General features: G+C 45.0%; 1 protein-coding gene and 1 long non-coding RNA gene across 10 annotated transcripts in view; one reads left to right on the top strand and one right to left on the bottom strand.

Annotated features, from left to right (window-relative positions):
- PCDH7 (protocadherin 7) overlaps positions 1-5,024 on the bottom strand; it is a 286,604-nt gene extending 281,580 nt beyond the window's left edge. For 7 of the 8 annotated variants that reach the window (XM_087737276.1, XM_087737277.1, XM_087737280.1 and 4 more), the window contains exon 1: positions 1,797-5,024. In XM_087737276.1, the coding sequence (XP_087593402.1) occupies positions 1,797-4,997 (3,201 nt within the window). In that variant the 5' untranslated portion in view covers positions 4,998-5,024. The remainder of the gene's footprint in view (positions 1-1,796) is intronic. The other variant, XM_087737278.1, reaches the window with a different exon arrangement.
- A 2,835-nt stretch (positions 5,025-7,859) lies between these two features.
- LOC148051382 (uncharacterized) overlaps positions 7,860-19,950 on the top strand; it is a 104,669-nt gene continuing 92,578 nt past the window's right edge. For both annotated transcript variants that reach the window (XR_015699480.1, XR_015699481.1), the window contains exons 1-2: positions 7,860-7,970; positions 8,875-8,971. This is a non-coding gene — a long non-coding RNA (uncharacterized LOC148051382). The remainder of the gene's footprint in view (positions 7,971-8,874; positions 8,972-19,950) is intronic.

Genomic DNA, 19,950 nt, shown 5'->3' with positions numbered 1-19,950 from the left:
ACGTTCTATAAATCAGTATCACTTGTAAAACAACATACACAAAAATACTGGCAGATAGTACATCAATCACACTTTTTTTGGTGATCTGGAAGACTGAGTGGCTCATATAATTCGTTTTCTTTTACAGTATTTTGAGTATTTCTGAGCAGAATGCAAATACTGGCAACACATTGTAAAACTTCAGTTGTAGTAGACTAGCAGACGTTTCAAAGTATAAAAAAATGTCAGTGTACCATATTTCCATGTTAATAAGTTGAAAAGAAAGCATTTTTGTCAAACTAGTCAGAATTTCCCTGTTCCAGACTTGGCTCTGTATTTACATGAATCAGCATTCATTTATCTCTAGATTCTTGTATAACATGCACTGTAGCTGAGGAAACATTCAGAATATTATCTTACGTGGAAAGATGTAATGGAAATCACCAGGTGTTAAGCATCTCATTCTCCCATCACGCAAAAAGCACTCCCCCAAAAGAAAAGTGACCTCTGTTTAGGCTACATATGTGTCTTATAAAATAAACAAAACAGACACTTAGGAGCTTGATTCTCCTCCGTGCTATCCTTATTTTAAGGCCTGTAAAGAAGTCCCTACCATCACCAGTTTTAGGCTATCGGAGCTTCACTGAACCGATCTCCACCAACACAGCCGAGATCAGAGCCAGTCGCTTTGTGGCACTCCTGAAGGCACACCTCGCTCTGAGAGGTCTCGCGGCAGTCACACTCTCTACAGTCAGAGCTATGCAGCAGCTGGGCTGGCAAATTAGGGCCTCTCAGCTTGAATGAGTGAATTTCATGGGATGTACAAGGGGAAAAAAAAGGCAATGAAAACATACTGGGGTGCGATTCTAAGCTCACTAACATTTATGTGTCTTCAGAGCAACTGCTGCAATGAGTGCAGTCTCTGTGGTGTAAATTAGACCACAGATAGACTTTGTAGATTATTTAAGCATTTCGGTCCTAATGAACGACCTGGTAATTACAGCCATTAACGCCTCAGCGCTGCGGCTGCAAATCCACTCTCACCCAGAGCTTTGGGAAGCGTCAGGCAGGCAGCAACCCCCTTTCCCCAAAACACCTGGCTACCGAGGGGAAACTTTCCCCTTCAGCCGGAGCTCACTGTCCCTAAGGCTGGGAAAGCATCACGGCGGGGGAAGCGCCCGCTGCGAGCGGGATCGGCCGCCGAAGGCGGGGGCGGGGCGGCAGGACCGCGGGGGCGGACGGGGGACGGAGGCTCCGCCGGGTGGGGGTTCCTGACGCCCCCCCAACCGCCGGGATTGGCCTGCGGGCGGGCGGCTGATAAAGGCGTTTCGAGTTGCCTCACAGCTCGCTGTCTGGGCTGGTGACCGAGTCCCCGGCCCGCCCCCCGCCCCCGCGGCCGGCTGCCGCTGCGCTTGCGGGGGGGGCGCCGCGCCCGCCGCCTCGGTGGGGCGGTCCCGCCGGCGCCCCCGTCGGTGCGGCTGCACGGACGGGGTGGTTGGCTGCCGGGTCTGAAAAGCGGAGGGAAAGATTAAAATGATAATAATAATAAAAGATCTCTGACTCTCCTTCCTGTGTGTTGGTCCGGGCGCCTGACTGCCTGCGGAGGGCGAGGATACCAGGCTGAACGGGTCATTGAACCTGACGGTCGTGTCTGCTTGGGCCAGTGTGGGAGGCGGGGGAGGGGCGGGCACCGCCGCTCCCTCACTGCGGGGGCGCATGTGGGTGTGTGTGTGGGGGGGGGTGTCCGTGTGTGCGCGCGTCGGGGGCTGCGCGGGGGGGTGCGCGGACCGCGGCGGTGCGGGGCGCAACCCTCTTACCTGCTTGCTGTATTTGCTGCTGGCCTGGCAGCTGTACTCGGAGCAGTGATCCGACCCGATGGAGATGTTGTCGCCGGCGCCCACGAAGGTGTTGGCCGGGGGCAGGTCCTGCACGGCCTGGTGTTTTTTGCCGGCGGTGGGGGACTGCGGGTGCAGCTGGACGGTGGGCAGCGGCGAGCTCGACTTGTAGTGCCTGGCCAGGTCGGGGCTGCCCGGGCCGCCGTTGACCGAGCGGTACCGCCCCATACCGGGGCTGTCTGAGAGCTTCTCGTTGACGCTGTCGTAGCGCTGCCCATTGGGCTTAGAAGCCTCGACGGTGACAATGCTGCTGTAGAGGGGCTGTTTCCCCTTTTTGCCTTTCTTGTCCTTCTTGGGCTTCTTGGCCTTGTCGTGCTGCTGTGGGGTGAAGAAATCCTCATGGTCTTTCTTTCCGGCCTCGTAGCCGTGTTTGCCCTTGGAGCGGCAGTAGCGGGCCATGACCACCACGAGGATGAGGAGGATGACAGTCATGATGCCGGCCACCACGCCGATGACTATGCTAAGCCGCTGCTTGCTTAGCTCGTAGCTGGGGTCGCCAGCAATGTCCTGGGCCAGGGGCGTGTGAAGGCTGCGGGCCACCTGGCTCTCCACCACGGTGGCGTTGGACAGGCTTTCGTTGACGAAGACATGGAGCAGGGCAGTGGTGGACTGGGGCGGCTGCCCACTGTCATTCACTTGCACCACAAGGCGGTGCAGGCCATAGTGCTTGGGGGCCAGCTTGCCCACTAGTGACACCACGCCACTGGCTGGGTCAATCTCAAAGAGTTTGAAAGGGTTGCCCCCGACGATGCTGTAGTTGAGGTCAGCGTTGAGACCAGTGTCGGCATCGGTGGCGACCACCGTGGCCACCACGGTGCGCATGTTGCTGGAGGGCGGCAGCACAGTGTAGGAGCTGTTGCTAGGGAAGGTGACCGTGGGTGCATTGTCATTCTCATCCATCACAAAGAGGGACACGGTGGCGGTGGCTGAGCGTGGTGGCTCGCCTCCATCCACAGCCTTCACCTTAAAAGTGTAGCTGGTCTGCTGCTCCCGGTCAAAAGAGACGGTGGAGAAAATGGTTCCGGTGTCATTTTCGATGGAGAAGATGCCGGCTGCCTGGTCATGGTCACCGGGCTGGATGGAGAGGCTGAGCTCAGCATTGCGGCCCTTGTCAAAGTCCATCACGGTCACCATGCCCACAGGGCTGTTGGGCTGAAGGTTCTCCTTCACATAGAAAGTGAACACATCCTGCATGAAGCGTGGCTCGTTGTCATTGCGATCTGCCACCCGCACCACCACCGTCGTGGAACCCTGCAGTGATGGCACCCCCTTGTCCCGGGCCGTCACCTGGAACTCATAGGTGTCACGTTGCTCGCGGTCCAGCACCGCCTGCACTGACACATCCCCGGAGTCAGGGTCAATGCTGAAGATGCCACCTGGTGCCTCTGAGGAGAGGGGTGAGGCTTCCAGGGAGTAGGTGATCTCAGCATTCTTGCCACTGTCAGCATCCGTGGCAACCACCGTGGCCACCCTCTCACCAGGCAAGTTGTTCTCTGGGAAGGAGACTTCCAGTACGGCCTGGCTGAACACGGGAGGGTTGTCGTTAGTGTCCCCAACCCGCACCAGCAAGGAGTTGTTGCTGGACAAGCTGGGGCTGCCTGAGTCCACAGCCACGATCACCACATTGTAGTCACGGACAGCCTCATAGTCCAGAGGGGCTGAGGTGTGGAGGAAATACTTGCGCTTGTTTTGTGGCTCCCCTTCACCCTCACTGGCCGGCTTGAGCTGGAAAGGCACGTCACCCACCACAGTGCAGGTCACCACGCCATTTTCACCTTGGTCCCTGTCTGACACCTGCACCAAGGCGATGGGGGTATCCACCAGCACATCCTCGGCCACGCTAGCCACCCCATCACGGAGTGGGATGCGCCCGATTTTCCGGATGTCGATGGTGGGCACGTTGTCGTTCTCGTCGCGGATATTCAGCACGACTGTGGCCTTGTCTGTCTTGGGGGGCTGGCCCCGATCTCGAGCCATGACAGTAAAGCGAAGCTGGTTCACCTCCTCCCGGTCAATGCGGTGCAAGACGCTGAGCCAGCCAGAGGTCTCATCCAGCCGCAGCAGGCGCCTGACGGACTCGGTGGCCGCCCCGAAGACGTACTCGATCTGCCCATTCACCCCCACGTCCAGGTCGGTGGCTCGCAGCTGCAGGATGGGGGTCCCGGGGCTGCTGTTCTCCGCCAGGTCTGCCTCGTAGACGCTCTTCTCGAAGCGAGGGCTGTTGTCGTTCACGTCGGTGATCAGCACCCTCAGGATAGCCTGCGAGGACCGCGCCGGGTCGCCGCCGTCCCGCACGCGGAGGCTGAGCTCGTATGAGTCCCGCTGCTCCCGATCCAGCGCCCCCTTGACGATCAGCTGCGGCTGCTTCTCCCCGTCGAGGGTGTCGGCCACCTGCAGCTCGAAGACGCTGCTGCGGGCCGCCGCGTCCGCCTCCTGCCGCCGCTTGCTGCCGCCGGGGTAGAGGGCGCTCTCGGAGGCCGCCGAGGCCGAACCCCCCCCGCCGCCGCCGCCGCCGCCCCCTCCGCCCCCGCGGCGGCCGCCGTCCCCGCCGGGCTCCTGCAGCAGTTCGTAGCGCTCGATGCCGTTGCGGCCGAAGTCCCTGTCGGTGGCGGTGGGGAGCAGGTAGAGGGTCCCCACGGGCCGGTTCTCCTCCACGGTCAGCGTGAGGACAGGGGAAGGGAAGGTGGGGGTGTTGTCGTTGATGTCCAGGATGATGACCCGGCCCTCGAAGAGGTCCACCCAGCTCTGCGAGGGGCCGATGACCGACACCTCGAAGTCCAGGAAGCACTCGTTCTCGTCGAAGATCATCTGGCACTGCGGCAGCTTCTCGCGGTCGATGCGCCGCTCCGTGGTGCTCAGCTCCCCGGTTATGTTATCGATCTTGAGATAGTCGGAGCCCGATTCCAGGCTGAATGTCACCTCTCCGGAGCCCGTCACAATTCCCAGGTCGGAAGCCACGTTGCCGATGCGGATGTCGGCGGGTCCCTCCTCGGCCAGCCGGTACCTCAGGAGCTGCTTTGCCGCTGCCAGGCTGACCCAGAGCGGCGGAGGCAGGAGGAGCAAGAAGCAGCAGCAGCAGCAGCAGCAATGCACAAAGCCAAGGAGAGTCCGCATCTTCCTCATCTTCCTGGCACCGAACCCCCCCCCTCCTCTCACTCCCCCCTGCACCCCAATAAACTCCCCTGATAAGCCAACAGAGAGGCTGAGCGTCCGGGTGATCAATTATAAAATCCTTCTGTTCCTGGAAACTTATTGTCTCATGGCTGGTGCAATTGGTGGTCAAAACCCTGCTGCTGGCTCCTCTGCTGCTCTCCCTGACTTCCAGTTATGATATACTTACAGTTCACGGGACAGTGTATTTTGCTTTTTAAAGATTCATCTCGGTAGATAGGATGGGATTTTCCTCCTCCTTCCCCTTCTCCTCCTCCTCTCTGATTTTACTGTAATCACTTTGCAAGGTTTGCAATAAAAGCAGGAGTAGCACTGTGCGATTCGAAGCCCCCCAGGTCGTCTTCTTCGACACTAGAGTTAACTACAATTCACACACTCTCTCTTCTCTCTCTCTCTCTCTCTCTCTCTCAGCCGTTTACGACCAAGGCATTAGCTTTATTCTTCCCCCTCTCTGCACACACAGGAAAAAAAAATGTGATTCGCTTTATTCAAAGGGCTTGTGTCCGGGAAAACTCCAAATCCTCTTAGCAGTGGGCAGTTCTTTAAAAAATAATTTAAAAAGGTAAAGAAAAAAATAAAAATCCCAATAATGTCGGTAGCTGCACAGTTGATAGGCGAAGAACCCCGTGTATTACAGAGCAGTCCACAGAATATCCCCTTTGCTTGGCAGAAAAGCACCCAAATCCATCTTCAGAGATCGCCTAAAATGTTCAGCTCTTTCTCCGGAGCGAATTTTTTTTAACAACTCTGCGCAAGGTCATTAGTCACAAAGCAACGATACAGAAACTGCAGAAGCCGTTTGCCCAGAATTTGCAAGGCTGTAGATATGAACATACACACACAACAGTCCCAAGTTTGTTTTTGCATCCGCAGTTTGTGTGTGTGCCTTACCTGCATTTGCACTGCATGTGTTATAGCAATCTGGATCTGCAGCACTGAGAGCGATTCACAAATGAGATTGCAGTCTCTCTCTCTCTCTCTCTCTCTCTCTCTCTCTCCTCTTCCTTCCCGTCCCAATGCAGGTAACCAGATCTGAACTTGATCCTTTCAGTTCAAAGGTTAGCAACAAAACTATGTGTCCAAAGGCGATTATTGGTCTCTCGTAAATACACCCGGAGCGGAACAAGATGTAACTGGATCCCCCACGTGCATTAACACAGATTCTGAATTACATCCATATAAGCGGAATGGCAAAGGGGAGGGGAAAAGATCCGCGACGCGATTAAAAAAAAGAATACAGAGTTCTATTTGCAAATAAAATTATATCAGTCAGTTGTTTCCTGTGATGTGCACCGCCACGGTGGGTGAAATCTGCAGTTGTGTATTCCCTCCTGTGTCTTTCAGAGAAGTGTGGCTCAGGCGCTTTCACGGCAGAGCGGCTTGTGCTTTAAAATGTTGAATGGCAACTGAGAAGCTTCCCACTCGGAAAAAAAAAAAAAAAAGAATCAGTAAACCGGCAAGTTTGCCCAAAGTGGTGGGAGCTGCTGAAGCCTCTCTCCGTAGCTCTTCCCTGACGCTGCAGCAGCAGAGCCGCCTGCGCTACATACACACAGAAAGAGAGAGGGAGAGAGAGAAAGAGGGAGAGCAAAGAGAGAGAGAGCGAGTGTGAGAGAGGGAGGGAGGGAGGGAGGGAGGGAGGGAGGAGGGAGGAGGAGGAGGAGGGAGGACGAGTCAAGCACTGCACTCCAGAAAGCCCAGCCTTACCCTCTGTCTCTGCTGCTGCTAGTGCTGCAAGTGGGATAGCTGCTCATCACAAAACACCCGTTCGGTCCTCAAAACCGATCCTCATTACACGCCCGAGTGTTGCTGCTGTTGCCTTCTCAAATCCGTGATCTGTAGTGATTCTCTCCTACTCTTTCCCTCCCCACCTCCGCTCTAGACTGTGAACCGAGCAACGATTTTTAAAGCAAATGTTTATTCGCCTTTCATTTAGGCAGAGCTGGTGCGCGTTCGGGGCTCTGCATTTTGCGGAATCACGCTGGTAAGAAAACTCGTTTCGCACAGATTCCCACCTTCCCCTGTCGTGTCGGTGCTTTTGTGAAATAGCTGCAGTCACTGTAACTGCATAAAACTCCAGGGAGGAAGGGGGGGCTGCCTTAGATCTCAGACTTTCGTCCTGTTTCCCAGTGCTGTTTGAGCCTTTTGGTCTTTGTGTTCATGTTCTTCCTGTTACCATGATTTGAATGTGTCTTTTCAGCGTGTTTGTGGGTTTCCTAGGAGAAAAAAAAAAATCCCTCGGAGAAGATGATCAGGAAGGGGGCGAGAGGGTTAGTAAAATAAATGCATGTAAGAAGTAACAGATTTATTTCCGAACAGAGACTTGCTGCTTCGATGATTGCTAAAATGTAGCGTCACCTACCTGGGTAAGTGGGAAATAAACTTTAACGTTAAGGCTCTCCGCTCAACTTTGTTTATTCTAACGTCCCTAGTTCGCTTCTCCTTTTGACTTTGTGCCATTTAATCGCCTATGGCGTTTGAGTGCTCCTGCCCCTGCGCCCTGCGTGATGCCTGGCTCCTGTACCTATCCTCTCCATTCGGATCCCGGAGGGAAAAGAGGGAGGCTCCGGTAGGGTGGCAGGAGAGGGAGGACCTGGGCGAGCATGGGGCAGCCAGTGGGAAGAGAACCGGCGCGTGTGTGTGCGTGCGTGTGTGTGTGCGCGTGTGTTTGTGCGCAGCGGGGAGGGGGCAGGAATCCAGCTGCTCTCTCTCCCCCGTGAACACATGTGGGAAAACAAGTTGTTGCGGGTTCTGTGTGCGCGTGTGTGCATTCCTTGTTTAAAATGGTTATTTTGAATAAAGACGCATGCAGGCGAATGTAGTGAAATGTCTCTCTTTCATCGCGATGACATATTTGAGCGAAAAGCGGCCGGATACGTTGAGGTGGTTCAAAGCAACGGTCACAGCGTGCCTTTGTCATTTGGGGCGGTGAGTGAATGTGGGAGGGAGGGAAGGTTGCCACCTCTTTCCTTGGGGAGTCCAGAGGCACACAGGGGCAGAGCCGCGCCGCGCGGAATCGGCGCTGGGGAGTGAGTGACTGCTGCTCTCTCCGGAGGGCTACAGGGCTGCTCCGGCCCTGGCACCGGCCCCGGCCGCTCTCCCTGCCCCGCCAGAACACGAAAACCCTCCCCCGCCGGTGCTGGAGACACTCGGCTTTATATCTGCAGCATCAGCGAGAAAGCCCGGCTCGGCGCAGGCTCAGTGTTCACCGCCGCAGTCCCGGACGGAGGAGGGGGGCTCGGGAGCTCAGCATCTTCGCAGCGGGCTAAGTAGGATTAATACCAAATCCCTATTATATTTGCCAAGCAACTTGAATTTATCAAAATTCCCCCTCGCTGTTCTGGAGCTCCGAAAGGAGGAAATTTTGCCCACAGTGTATGATCCAGACATACCAGTACGTAGGAATACCAGCATACTGCATTACACTGGCTCCCTGCACTAGCAATACAATTGCAACCCGAAGCTCCCGCTGTTCCCTTCCCTTTGTGCTTTTAAACGCAGCCAGGAAACTTAATGTATTCGCCAGGGGAGGGGCGGGATGAAAGAGCTTTTAACCTCCCCGCCATAAACTTTAATCGGATTCTGGGCTGTTGCACGGCATGGACACCTCGCCTCTTGTCTGCCTCTCCTTCCCCGTTGTCTCCCATGTCTACTTCTACTACAGTCTGCTTTGCGAGAGCCTCTTTCAAGCGAATGAGTGATTTCTTTCTCTTGACATGTGCAATCGCTCCCCCCTTCCCTTCCTACCCTCGCTGGCCTCTCTTACACACACTATGCCTTTCACATGCGGCCTGCACCCCCCGGCCCCCCTCCCTTTCTTTCTTTTTTACAGTGTCTTCACATGCAATCTCTCTCTGAATGTGCAATGTCTTTCCTGCTCGGGAGTGCTGCGTCCTTCACAGTGGATTGGTTCCTCTTTCGGAGCAGAGGTAACAGCCCCCCCCTTTCCTATCTTTCCCCCTTCCTCCCCCTCCTCCTCCTTTCCTCCCCCAGGGCAGGCGGCCGGCGTGGGAAATGGGCCCGACGTGCGCTGCATGGTGGATGGCAGCACCGCTCCCGCCCCACGTGCCCCGGCTGCCGGGAGGGGGACGGGGCTGCGGTGGCCGTGTTCCCCCTCTCCGCATCCCGCTCCTTCGTGCGGGGGGAGAGGGGAATCACCCCCGCCCCTCCTCGCCGCCACCCCGGCACCACGGGCTGTCGGTCCCGAGGCCAGTGCGCGCACAGCTGTTTGGGTGTCGGTAGGAACAAGCCCAGCTGTTTCAGGCGGGGGAGGTTTGGCCCACTTGGTCAAATCTGTTGCGCAGTGTAACTCCCCCCTCTCCCTCCCCGGCTCCCCCCTCTCCCAGATGCACACAGACGCCCACACGCGCTCAGACACGACACGGCATTTGTCCTCCTGATCTGGCGAGATCAAGTGGGAAGCGGGATCACAAACGTAATCGGCTGTAATAAATAAAATAGCCCGAGATGCTGGAGATATACAGACGGGAAATAAGAGCTTGTGTCCTTAAAGGGAACATCTGATAAGGCCACCGAGGTGGCATCTTGCGTGTGGGAAGGAATCCGTCTTGCTGACATTCGCAGCCTGCTGTACGTGGGGAAATCCTAAAGCAGCCTGGGAGCTTCCCCAGCTCCTCTGCATCCCTCCCCCCCCCCCCCCCCCCCCCCGAAGCTCCCTTTCCGATGCTCTGCAGCGGGGCTTTGTTGTCGTTGTTGTAGTTGTTGATTGGAAAGACAGGGGCCATCGCTAAAATATGCAGAAGCAATTAATGGCTAGTTTATCTGCATTTCTTGGCGGAGCCCGGTTTCTGCCGCCGGCGTCCGAACTCGCGCCCGCAGCTGCCGCTTTCAGCCCACGACAATTTGTTTTTTGCAGTTTAGGAATGTCGGTGGCTCTCACTGGAAAATTACTTCTGGGATCTGCAGTGGGAATCCATCTCGGGTTAAAGAGAGACAGATTATTTACATAGCTATACCACTCTATACATTAACAAATATATATTACGTAGTACTATTTGTGCGCACACACGCGCGCACACAAATGAAGAAGCTTGCGAAGGAAAAAAAAATCAGGTAGGCTTGAAAGTAACATATTCATAATAATACGAGGAAAAGGTTAAATACAGTAAACATGACAGCAAATTCGAAAGCAGGGGAAAAACAAGGACAAAAACCCCACATAAAGCAGTTAAAGCCATTTGAGGGAAGGGAGAAACTAACTCAAGAACTCCACCAAGGGACAAACAGATGAAATGACACCACAACAGCACTAAGCCCGCGTTGACCTTTAATCTTTCTAAAGTGTCTTGCTGATCTGGTGCAATTCTGTTGTGATCTCTTCACCTCCCTTCCCTACCACAACCTCCCCCTGGCCTCTTCAGAGCTCCCTTAGTTAGTTGCAGTGAATATACGGGGAGGTCGGCTGAATTACAGGGAGTGCTGACACTTGCCCGGTGTCTTTCACAGCTTTGCAAACATGCTTGCTGTGTAGTAGCATGTAATAGGCAGAAGTGATTAAATTATTCATTGCGGCAAACAGCCTTTGTGACGAACGTTAAAAGTTAAGACTTTAAATAAGGAAAGCACAGATTTACTTTTAAGCAGTGTACAACTGAATCTGTGCTTATTTAACTGAACACCAGCTAAGCACGGGACCAGTTACTTTGTTTAAATCCTCTCTCTTCTACTTTCTGTGAGAATTTTGAACTAGATAATACACCATAAAAGTTACTGACAGAGCAAAAATAATCTGTGTTGGATAACAGTGGTTAAATCTCCCATGATTATGATTGCTTATTCTTAAAGTACTATTTGAGGTCTGTTCAAAATAACTATGTCCTTGCATAGACATGATTCCATCAGCATTTCTAAGTTCTCGCATTTATAAAGAATGATGAAAAGTAACCTTTAGCAAAAGTGGTTGTGATCCTGTTTACTAGAATTTTTGCAGTGTATATATATTCCTTACAAATCACAATGATTAAGTTTGAGGTTTTCTTTTTTTTTAGATAACATTATTCTATAGAATCTGTTATGAAAGGTGTTTTATAGATAGATTGGTGGTTTTTGTTTCCCCTGGATGTTGACAAAAAACCTAACCATTCAAAATCATGCAGAAATGGCAGACAGATTATGCTTAAAATCAGAAGGAAAAATTAATGAAGGGTCTTAAAAAAGTGTATGAATTTTCATGAGGGAAGCAAGATTTTGGTTAGATTTATGCTTCATATGCAACTACTGGCTTTCCTGGATTTGTGGGGATATAAATGAGTGCTGCATCCAGCCCCATTATATATTATAGTATATTTTATAGATTTATTTTTCAATTAAACTATTGTTCAATTTATCTAAATGCAAAGTAAACTATAGGGGGGAAAAAGCATTTAAGGTGAGTTTGGATGAATTCCTATCAAAAATAGAGGGAAATTACAAATCATTAATATACATTCTACATAAAGAGATACAATGAGACATTCAGGGGAGATAATTAAAGCTGGATTTAATTTAAATGAAGTGTATGAGAACCAGGTAGCACTGACAAAGAAAGAAAAATGTGTTCATTGTCACTGAAAATATTAAATGGGTACAGTTGATATGCATATGGATTCACTAGCAGAGAACACCACAGTTACAGTTACTTTTGGAAACAATATAGGATTTTTTTGATACAATGTTTCCAAGGTTGATACCAATGGTGAGCACACTGAAGGTCTCAAAGTGCTTTGTAAATTATCCCTATGAGATAAAGTGCAATGCCCTGCTCAGTCACCCAGCAAGCCACTAACAAATGGGTCTTTTCAAATTAAGTTCATCAGACTGCAGTTTTGCACTTCTATAGTTTGTTGGGGTTTTTTTTAAATATGTTCTGGATTCACCTCAATATTTGTCTTTGAGTAAGTGGCAATCATTTCTGCTCTATTTGATGGACTGCTGGGCAGTCAAAGAAGCTCATTCTGAGGAGAGTTTAAAACAAGTTTGTGTTCCAGAGAACTACATATCCAAAGGAAAGTCTTGTATCATGAAATTTGATGGATATCAATAAAATATACTAAACTGTTACAGATATATTGAAATACAGTTATTCTCAAGCTCCTGCTCCCACTTATTTCTGTCAGCTCTCCCTTTTATACAGAACTGAGTACACAGACTTTGTAAAATCATTTTCCCTCTACACACTCTTGAAGACTTCTCAACCTAATATTATTTTTCAGTTCTATGCTCTACATTTTGAGTTTGTTTGGGGTTTTTTTGTTTGGTTTTTTGTTTTGTTTTGTTTTGTTTTGGTTTGGTTTGGTTTGGTTTTTTAGGATGCTGCAAATATCTTTGCTGTGAGTTAAAGTTTTCTTTCATTTTTAAATGAGAATCACCAGATCATAAAATCTTTTGTCTGGTATTCCTAGTGCATCTTGTGCAGCTTTAATTTATTATTAATATAATTCAGGACAGTATAAAAGATCTGGCATGTCTTCATGAATCTACTGTGTCAGCTGCCTGTTGAGTAGAAGATAAAATATCCAAGCAAGATGGCAACTCTGCAGAGTTCAGAGGAAGAATCTTTGATAATAAAATTCAAATGCTGTTATGGATAATTGAATTCTGTGGCACTCTATTCCCTTCTGTAAGTTAATGCCAATATATGTTATTGGCTATACCTAAAGAATAATTTTTAAGTCTACACACATACTCACTTTACTTATTTGGGAGCTTTAATGTTTCTGTCTACTTCATCAAAAATAATCATTGCTGTCCAGCTGAAATAAGGATTATATAAATACACAGTTATTATAAATTAGGGAAATAAATATGGTGACAAGAAAAGTAATTTAGAATAGGACCAAGCTGTTGATTGCTTATTGGACAGTCTGTTTGGCCTTGTTCTGCAATGATTAAAACTGCTTTACTAGGTATTTTATAATGTTAGACTTGCCATTTCTTTTCATACAAAAAGTGCAACATTAGAACCCTTAGAAGTCGTATTGTTATAACCCTTATTTAGCTGTACAGTGCAGAAGCATACCATTTTTTCCTTAATCCTTTGTTTGACCCTAACAGAGGCATGACTATTCACTGAAAAAAAGTAATGGCTATTCACCTGCTACCATCTACTGTTAATGGTGAGCAAGAGAAATCAAGTGTGAAGACGTGGAGTCCCTTGCACCTTTCCCTGAACTAGATTAAAAGATAAACATATATAACCATGCCTGTACTGCACAGGTCTAGTGAAGAGCTTTGGCATTTAGGCAAAATGAGAATTAGAGTCTGGGGAAGGCCCTGCTCATATCATCCTAAAACAGGATCCTATAAGCACTAATATAAAAAAAATAAAGCCAAGTCCATCCAGTAGCCAAATATATTTTAGGCCGTTAAGCACTGATCTATATGCTGGTACAACCCCAATCATCTTTGCTTCTGAAATGTTTAGCACTGCTGTCTTAATTCTCCAAAATAAGTGTGAAGGGGTTGTAGCCACCCTTCCTCTGGTGAAGATCACATAACCTGTCTTTGAAATCATTTGTTCTCCTGCTGTCTCCTTTGCATTTTTTGCCATGCACAGGCAGCCATAGCTTTATGCCTGCTTTAACTGTTTTGCAAAGTTTCTTGGTGATCATCCTTCACATAATTACATTTTTAGCTTCCTTTATAAGAGTAATAAGTACTGTACAGAGAGGGTTTTTATGACCTACAATACATCTAGAGGAAGAGAGGTACTGATAAGTTTCCACATTTTTCATCTTCTGATAGAAGCCTGGCATATCTTCCAGTTCATTCATTCTGTGAGATGATTAAAAAGTTGCTCTTCAACAAACTAAACCTCATCCAGGGCTCAGCAGGAAATAACTGCAGTCTAAGCACATTAAAGAACAGACAGGGAAAACCAAAGTATACCTCTTTCTTTGCCTTTTAAGATCATGGGAAAAAGAGAAAAGCAGTCTAATATTGTGATAAAACTGGTAGCCTGCAGCAGCTGGTTGATGGGTAAGGATATAGAACCTAATCCAAAGCATACAGAAGTCAATGGAAGTACTTTGACTAAATAAGCTTTGCATTAGGCACCCAGTGAGTGAATGATGTTTAAAGCATTCACGTAGATCTTAAGCAGATGAGTGAAGAAGAAAATGATGTGCATTTTAATCAAAATAAATGCCATTAAACCACTTGGTGGTGTAAATGTCATTTTGCCTGACCGCAGAGATCATGTTTATGACTCAGAATAAACTGGCAGTGGGTCCTTGGGTGCTGAGTCCTATCCTCCACTAGTGCAAGCACTCACGTTGCATAAAAAACATATTTTAAATATATACATATATATATATATATATATATATATATAAAATTCTTATGTTGATATTGATCTTGAAGTTTAATATATCACTATAAACATCCACAGGTTCTTTTTACCCATTCATATGTTTACAGAGAGCAAGCCCATTAAATCTTTCTTAATTACCGGAAAAGTCTTCCAAAAAATTGCATTTTGCATTTGGACATGTACAGTCATTTTCTAAGACCTTTTCTGTAATTAAGAAAATCTTAGCTTTGTTTGCAAAATAAGACAAGATTTTTCTATTTCCTTTCATGAGTTATGTTCAGCATTCCTGACATCACGCTGACAGACTTCCCCTTCACCTTCACTCTATTTTTAGTGAAGCTTTCAGTGAATCTTTCTTTAATACTGAGAACAGGAATTGTTCATGATTTCCATCATGAAGACGTATTCTACCTGATGTAATAGCATTAAACATCCCTTTCTTTTCCAGAAATACCTTGTCTAATACTCCATATTAACATTTTTCATAGCTACATCATGTTTTGGTGGCTGATAATCCTTCTCTAGTAGACTGTCTTGATCTTTCTTTTTCTCTGTCATTTCCAGCTGACGAACTTACAGTTTATAGCAGAAAATCTTGTTATATTGCTCGTTGTACTATTAAGTTTAATCCCATTTCTATTACAGAAGTCATCAAGGTCATCTGATTCTTCCTGTATGTTTTTATGATTTTGATGATTCTCAGACTTGTTTTAACAGCAAATTTCAGCAGCATGCTCCAAGTTTTTGTGATCTAGTCTTTAATTTAAGTATCAAAAAGGTCTATTGCAAGACTGCCCATGAAGAACCCCCTAACAGCTACCATGTTAATAATGCAAACACCTAACACAATCTGTTGTCCTCTCCTCATTAGTCAATTCCTTATCTTCTCAATCTTAACTAATACTTTTCCTGTCAGATAGTGTCAAAAATTGTTTTGAAATCCAGATAGGTGAGATCTCCACTTGCATTGCTTAGAAGAGAAATTATTAAAGAAAGATATCAGGTAAATGGTATTGAAACCTTGAAACTCCTTGAAACCTTTAGATAGATTTTATTAAGTTTGCTTTGCACTTCTGTGCCATCACTCATTCTTTGCTTCAGAATTTACTCTGAAGCTTTGCATTCTAAAACCATCTAAAAATCATATTGAGAGATCTATTTTTTCTTCCCTTCAGCTTCCCTTTTCAAATATAGGTAGGCCATTCACTATTTTCCATAAATCTCATCCTGACATACTTACTAGGAATCGTTGTTCTAGACCCTTCAGATGTATACATTAATTCTTTCAGGATTCTGGAGGGAAGGTTATCAAGACTCTTTGATTTCAGTATTTTGTAGTCTTTGAAATAATTTCATTTCAGATGTGATAATTCTTCTTCCACACCTTTATTTTCATTAATCATTTTCCTCATTTTAACATCACGATCCTTGTTGAAAGCTGAAAGAAAATATAATTTATTTGGGTATCTCTAGGTAAATAATTATAAATTTACTTATTTTTTGCTTAATTATAGCATGTTATGCAAAACTGAAGCCATTGCTTTCTTAGCAATTCTCTGAATAAGATCTGAAGTTTTACATTTGACATTTCATTAAAGTCTACAAGGTGATACACGATTTACATATTCTGCTATTTTGCCACTGCATGTCTGTGTGTCTGTCTTGTCTATGTATTGCCTACATATTGTCTACATTATTCATCTGCAAGTTCATTATTTTGCATGTCTGAATGCTTCATATTAAAAGAAGGAGAATGAGAGTGATAAGGTAGGTAGATCATTCCAGGACAAAAGAGGCTATATCTGACCAAAAGGAACTTATCACCTTCAAAGAGCTGAACAGTGCATAATAGAAGGAGAATCAGGTGAAAAGAAACTGAAAACATGCATGGGTTTGTCATTTTATAAGAACAGAGCTGTCCAGAATGTCAAAGGTCAATCCAAATGAAGAGAGACGTTACCAGTTACCAGATGTTACCAGGCTGAATATACAGAAAGTATATATATATTTTAAGTCCTTGATGAACAAGTAAAATCTGGATATTAGAATATATCCTTCCATGAAGATTCTTCTATTAAGTACCTTAGAGAAGTTCAGAGAGATAGATTAGAAAGAGAGGATTAGAAATAGAATAATAAAGGGGTGAATATAGGGAAGTGGTTTTTTTTTAAATTTTATTAACAAATACAATTAAAATTTTATAAGGGAGAAATGAGAAAAAGCACATTTCAGAAAGCTGAGGGAGTTCCAATTTTCCTTTTAAAACTATGCATCAGCACAGCTGGGTGAATCTACTTTTTAAATAAGTTATTTATCTTTTATTTATTAACTTTTATTTTTCTTTTAAAAACATTTTGGAGTTTTTGTACTAAACTTCTATTTTTTTTTTCTCAAGTGAGACTACATGACTCGTAGTGTGGTTTAAAGTAGTGTGGTTTAATTTAATTTACTACAGTTCCAAAGAGTTCATGAACAAAAAGTAATGGGAAGAAAAGTTTTCTAGTTTTCATCTAATGTGTCATTCTTGGAAGAAGTTATTGACTTAACTTGGTATTATTACTACTCTGAAAGTTATAAGTAAGAACGATAACATCAGTTATTATGACTTCATGACACTTCAAATAATATATCTCTTTTTTTTTTCAGTTGTTTATTACCTTACTGAACTTTAGCACATAACTTCTTTCCAGGTCTGAAGCTATAGTTAAATTTTTGAAAAAAGTCAGGCTGATTCAATGATATCTGATAATGAAGCTAAATTATTTTACCCATGATGAAATTTTATTTAGACAAATAAAATTTATTTAGATATCTTATTTAAATAATTTCAACACTTTCATACATTTCACTATGAACTTGAGCTTTCAAGAGGCTAGCTTTTGTGAGTATGATGTCTGAATATTAAAATCCATCCACCCAAGTCTGTTCAAGTTGCAATCCACTAAAAAACTGAATTTTACATAAGATTGGTAAGGACTTTACATTTTTAGAAAATAAATTCCTGAAAGATTTCATTCACATTGGGTGTAGCCCAACATGAGGCTGACTAATACTTTCTTGAAAATTTCAGCTCTTTGCCCAGAAACTACTTTCCTCTGGTATTATGTGACCTCTACTTTGGGACATAACAATGTGGAGCAGGAAGCTGCCATGTTTGAACACAGAGGGATGAAAGCCAGATCTGAGTAGAGAGAAAAGGATGAAGAAAAGTTAATGACTGTCCTAAGTATCAATGATCAAATTGTGACATTTACTATAAAATTATCCCATTCATGCTCTCCATAAACAATGGCAACATTGTGTATGTTTAGTTGTTGTTCAAATAGCAAAGGCTTATTCAACAAATCAAAATGATATGGTCCTGATGCCCAATTGTGTAAGCATCATTAATATAGTATATGATTAAACTTTTGCTCTGTTTTTAGTTTGTTCGGTTGGGTTTTAGCTGGGAAATTAATAGCAAAAAAAATTAATATAAGAAACCAAAAACTGTTATCAAGAACGTTGTTCATAATGCCAAATGGAACACTCAGAAGTTAGAAATTATCAGAATAATACTGTCAGCAGATCCTTAATTCAGATGCCACTGCACCATCCATTGCAATGTTTGATTGCAATCTAATTACATGTTCATATACTCTTTCTCCACTGGATTTCAATGTGGAATCAAACAAGAAGATAAACAAACAAACAAACAAACAAATAAATTAAACACAAATGAACAAACACATATTAAACAAATACATTTTAATAAATTTAAACTTTTTTAATTACACAGAACAAATGTACAAGGTTGTGCTTAGCAAGAAATTATTTAATATTGTTATTTTTCCATGTTCAGTGTTTGTCTCAAGACTTTATTTACTGCACATTGTTCAAATAACATCCTAGACAGAATTATTAAAGGAGATTTTTTATGGTGTACATTGTCTAAAAAATTCAAAAATATTATTTAATTTGTGAAGAACCGTATTATACTGGGGATTATTATGATTCCAGTATTACAAATGGGAAGGTAATATGAAGATGCAGGTCAAAAATATCTACAGATTTAGGATATCTTATCTGACCCTTCTAGGTCCACATTTTGGGGCGTGCTTAGAATTAAATAGCTTTTTCATGTGCAAACCAAAACTTTAACTGACATAAAGTATGTCTGGGGATGATCACTGTTCTGCACATCAGTCTCACGATTTCGGGTAAGAACTCAGAAATAGATGAAATCACAATCAAAATGTTTTGTTCTGTGACTTAGTATCACAGGAAAATTCTATAACGGAAGTGAGTGTCAGTCTCCAGCTTTGAAGTATGATGTTCTAACACTATGAAACACTATTTTCCTCCTTGATTTCACTTCAGAGAAGGTCAGTTCTGCTCAATGAAGAAAGTAGGGACCTTGAGGGGGAAAAATATGACGCTAAGGAAAGATTATGTCAGACTGCACAAGTATAAGTGAGTGGAACTACAATTCCACCTATAGTTTCGTTTTGATAATTTTCTAACTATGAAATGAGTGTTTTGTTTTTTAACCCTAATAATGTCCTTTCAATATAATTGTGTGGCATATAGTAATTTCTATTGCATACAGAGGACAGCAAAGTTCCCTGTCTCCACAAAAGGAAATGCATTTAGGTATACAACACTTTGGAGAAGAAGGAACTGGGGTGGGGGGAAGGACTCTTGAATAACCATAAGTGGGAGATGCACAGATGGTAGAAGTTCCCAAATGTTCTAGTCTCTCTGGGCATCTTTTGCTATATAAGTGTGATAACATTTGTTAGAAGGCATGATTAAGACTTTACAGGCTTCGCAGATGGAATGTAATTTAGTGGGAAGACTTGAAAGATAGAAGATTTGGATATGAAATGGATTCCATGAAAGGAATTAGACAGGGTTGGGTCCAGAGAGGCAACACAGATGTAATGACAACTAAATATTGTTCTGTAAACAAAAGTTTGCATGACCGGTTAAATTGCCTTCAGTAATTTTACTGGGTTTAGGTTAGGTTAGGTTGGAATAGTTATCTGTGAAAGAGACCTGAGTCAGTTCCCTTCATCCAGGGATATCTCTGTTTTTCTCAAAGGAATATGTAACGTAAAACATATAAGCAGTTCAGAAAACTTATTTAAAGTCATTTGACATACAGCCACCCTATATTCAATTAAGTATCCTGACTATTAGGCTACAGAACTAGGTAGGTTTTCCGTCCCTCCTTTTCCTCCAGCAAAACTCATTTACACTTCCACCCTTACTCCAACTTACAGCAGGCCTCTTGTCCACTATGCTATATCTCAGGTAGGAAGAAAGCACCTTGAGGACATAGGTCAGTAAACTTGACAATATTTTCCTGTTGAGGGAAATGTAAGAAAGTCATACCAGATAAATTGATTTACCTAGTCCCAATTTCAGAGATTCCTACCCAGCATGTATACATATGCTTGTATGCATATATTTGTAAATATATTTATATTTGGTTACCTGATAATAGCAACAAAATATTTGGAAAGTGGCTGCTGACAGCTGTAAAATTTTATAAACTGCTAGAGTTGTCAATAGGACATCAAAATTACTTATCAGTGATGTACAGAATATGGTCAA

Source organism: Nipponia nippon, unplaced genomic scaffold, assembly GCF_047370975.1.
Source record: "Nipponia nippon isolate SJK-2023a ecotype South Korea unplaced genomic scaffold, ASM4737097v1 scaffold_6, whole genome shotgun sequence".
Lineage (NCBI taxonomy): Eukaryota > Metazoa > Chordata > Aves > Pelecaniformes > Threskiornithidae > Nipponia > Nipponia nippon.
This window is presented reverse-complemented; position numbering and strand designations above follow the sequence as displayed.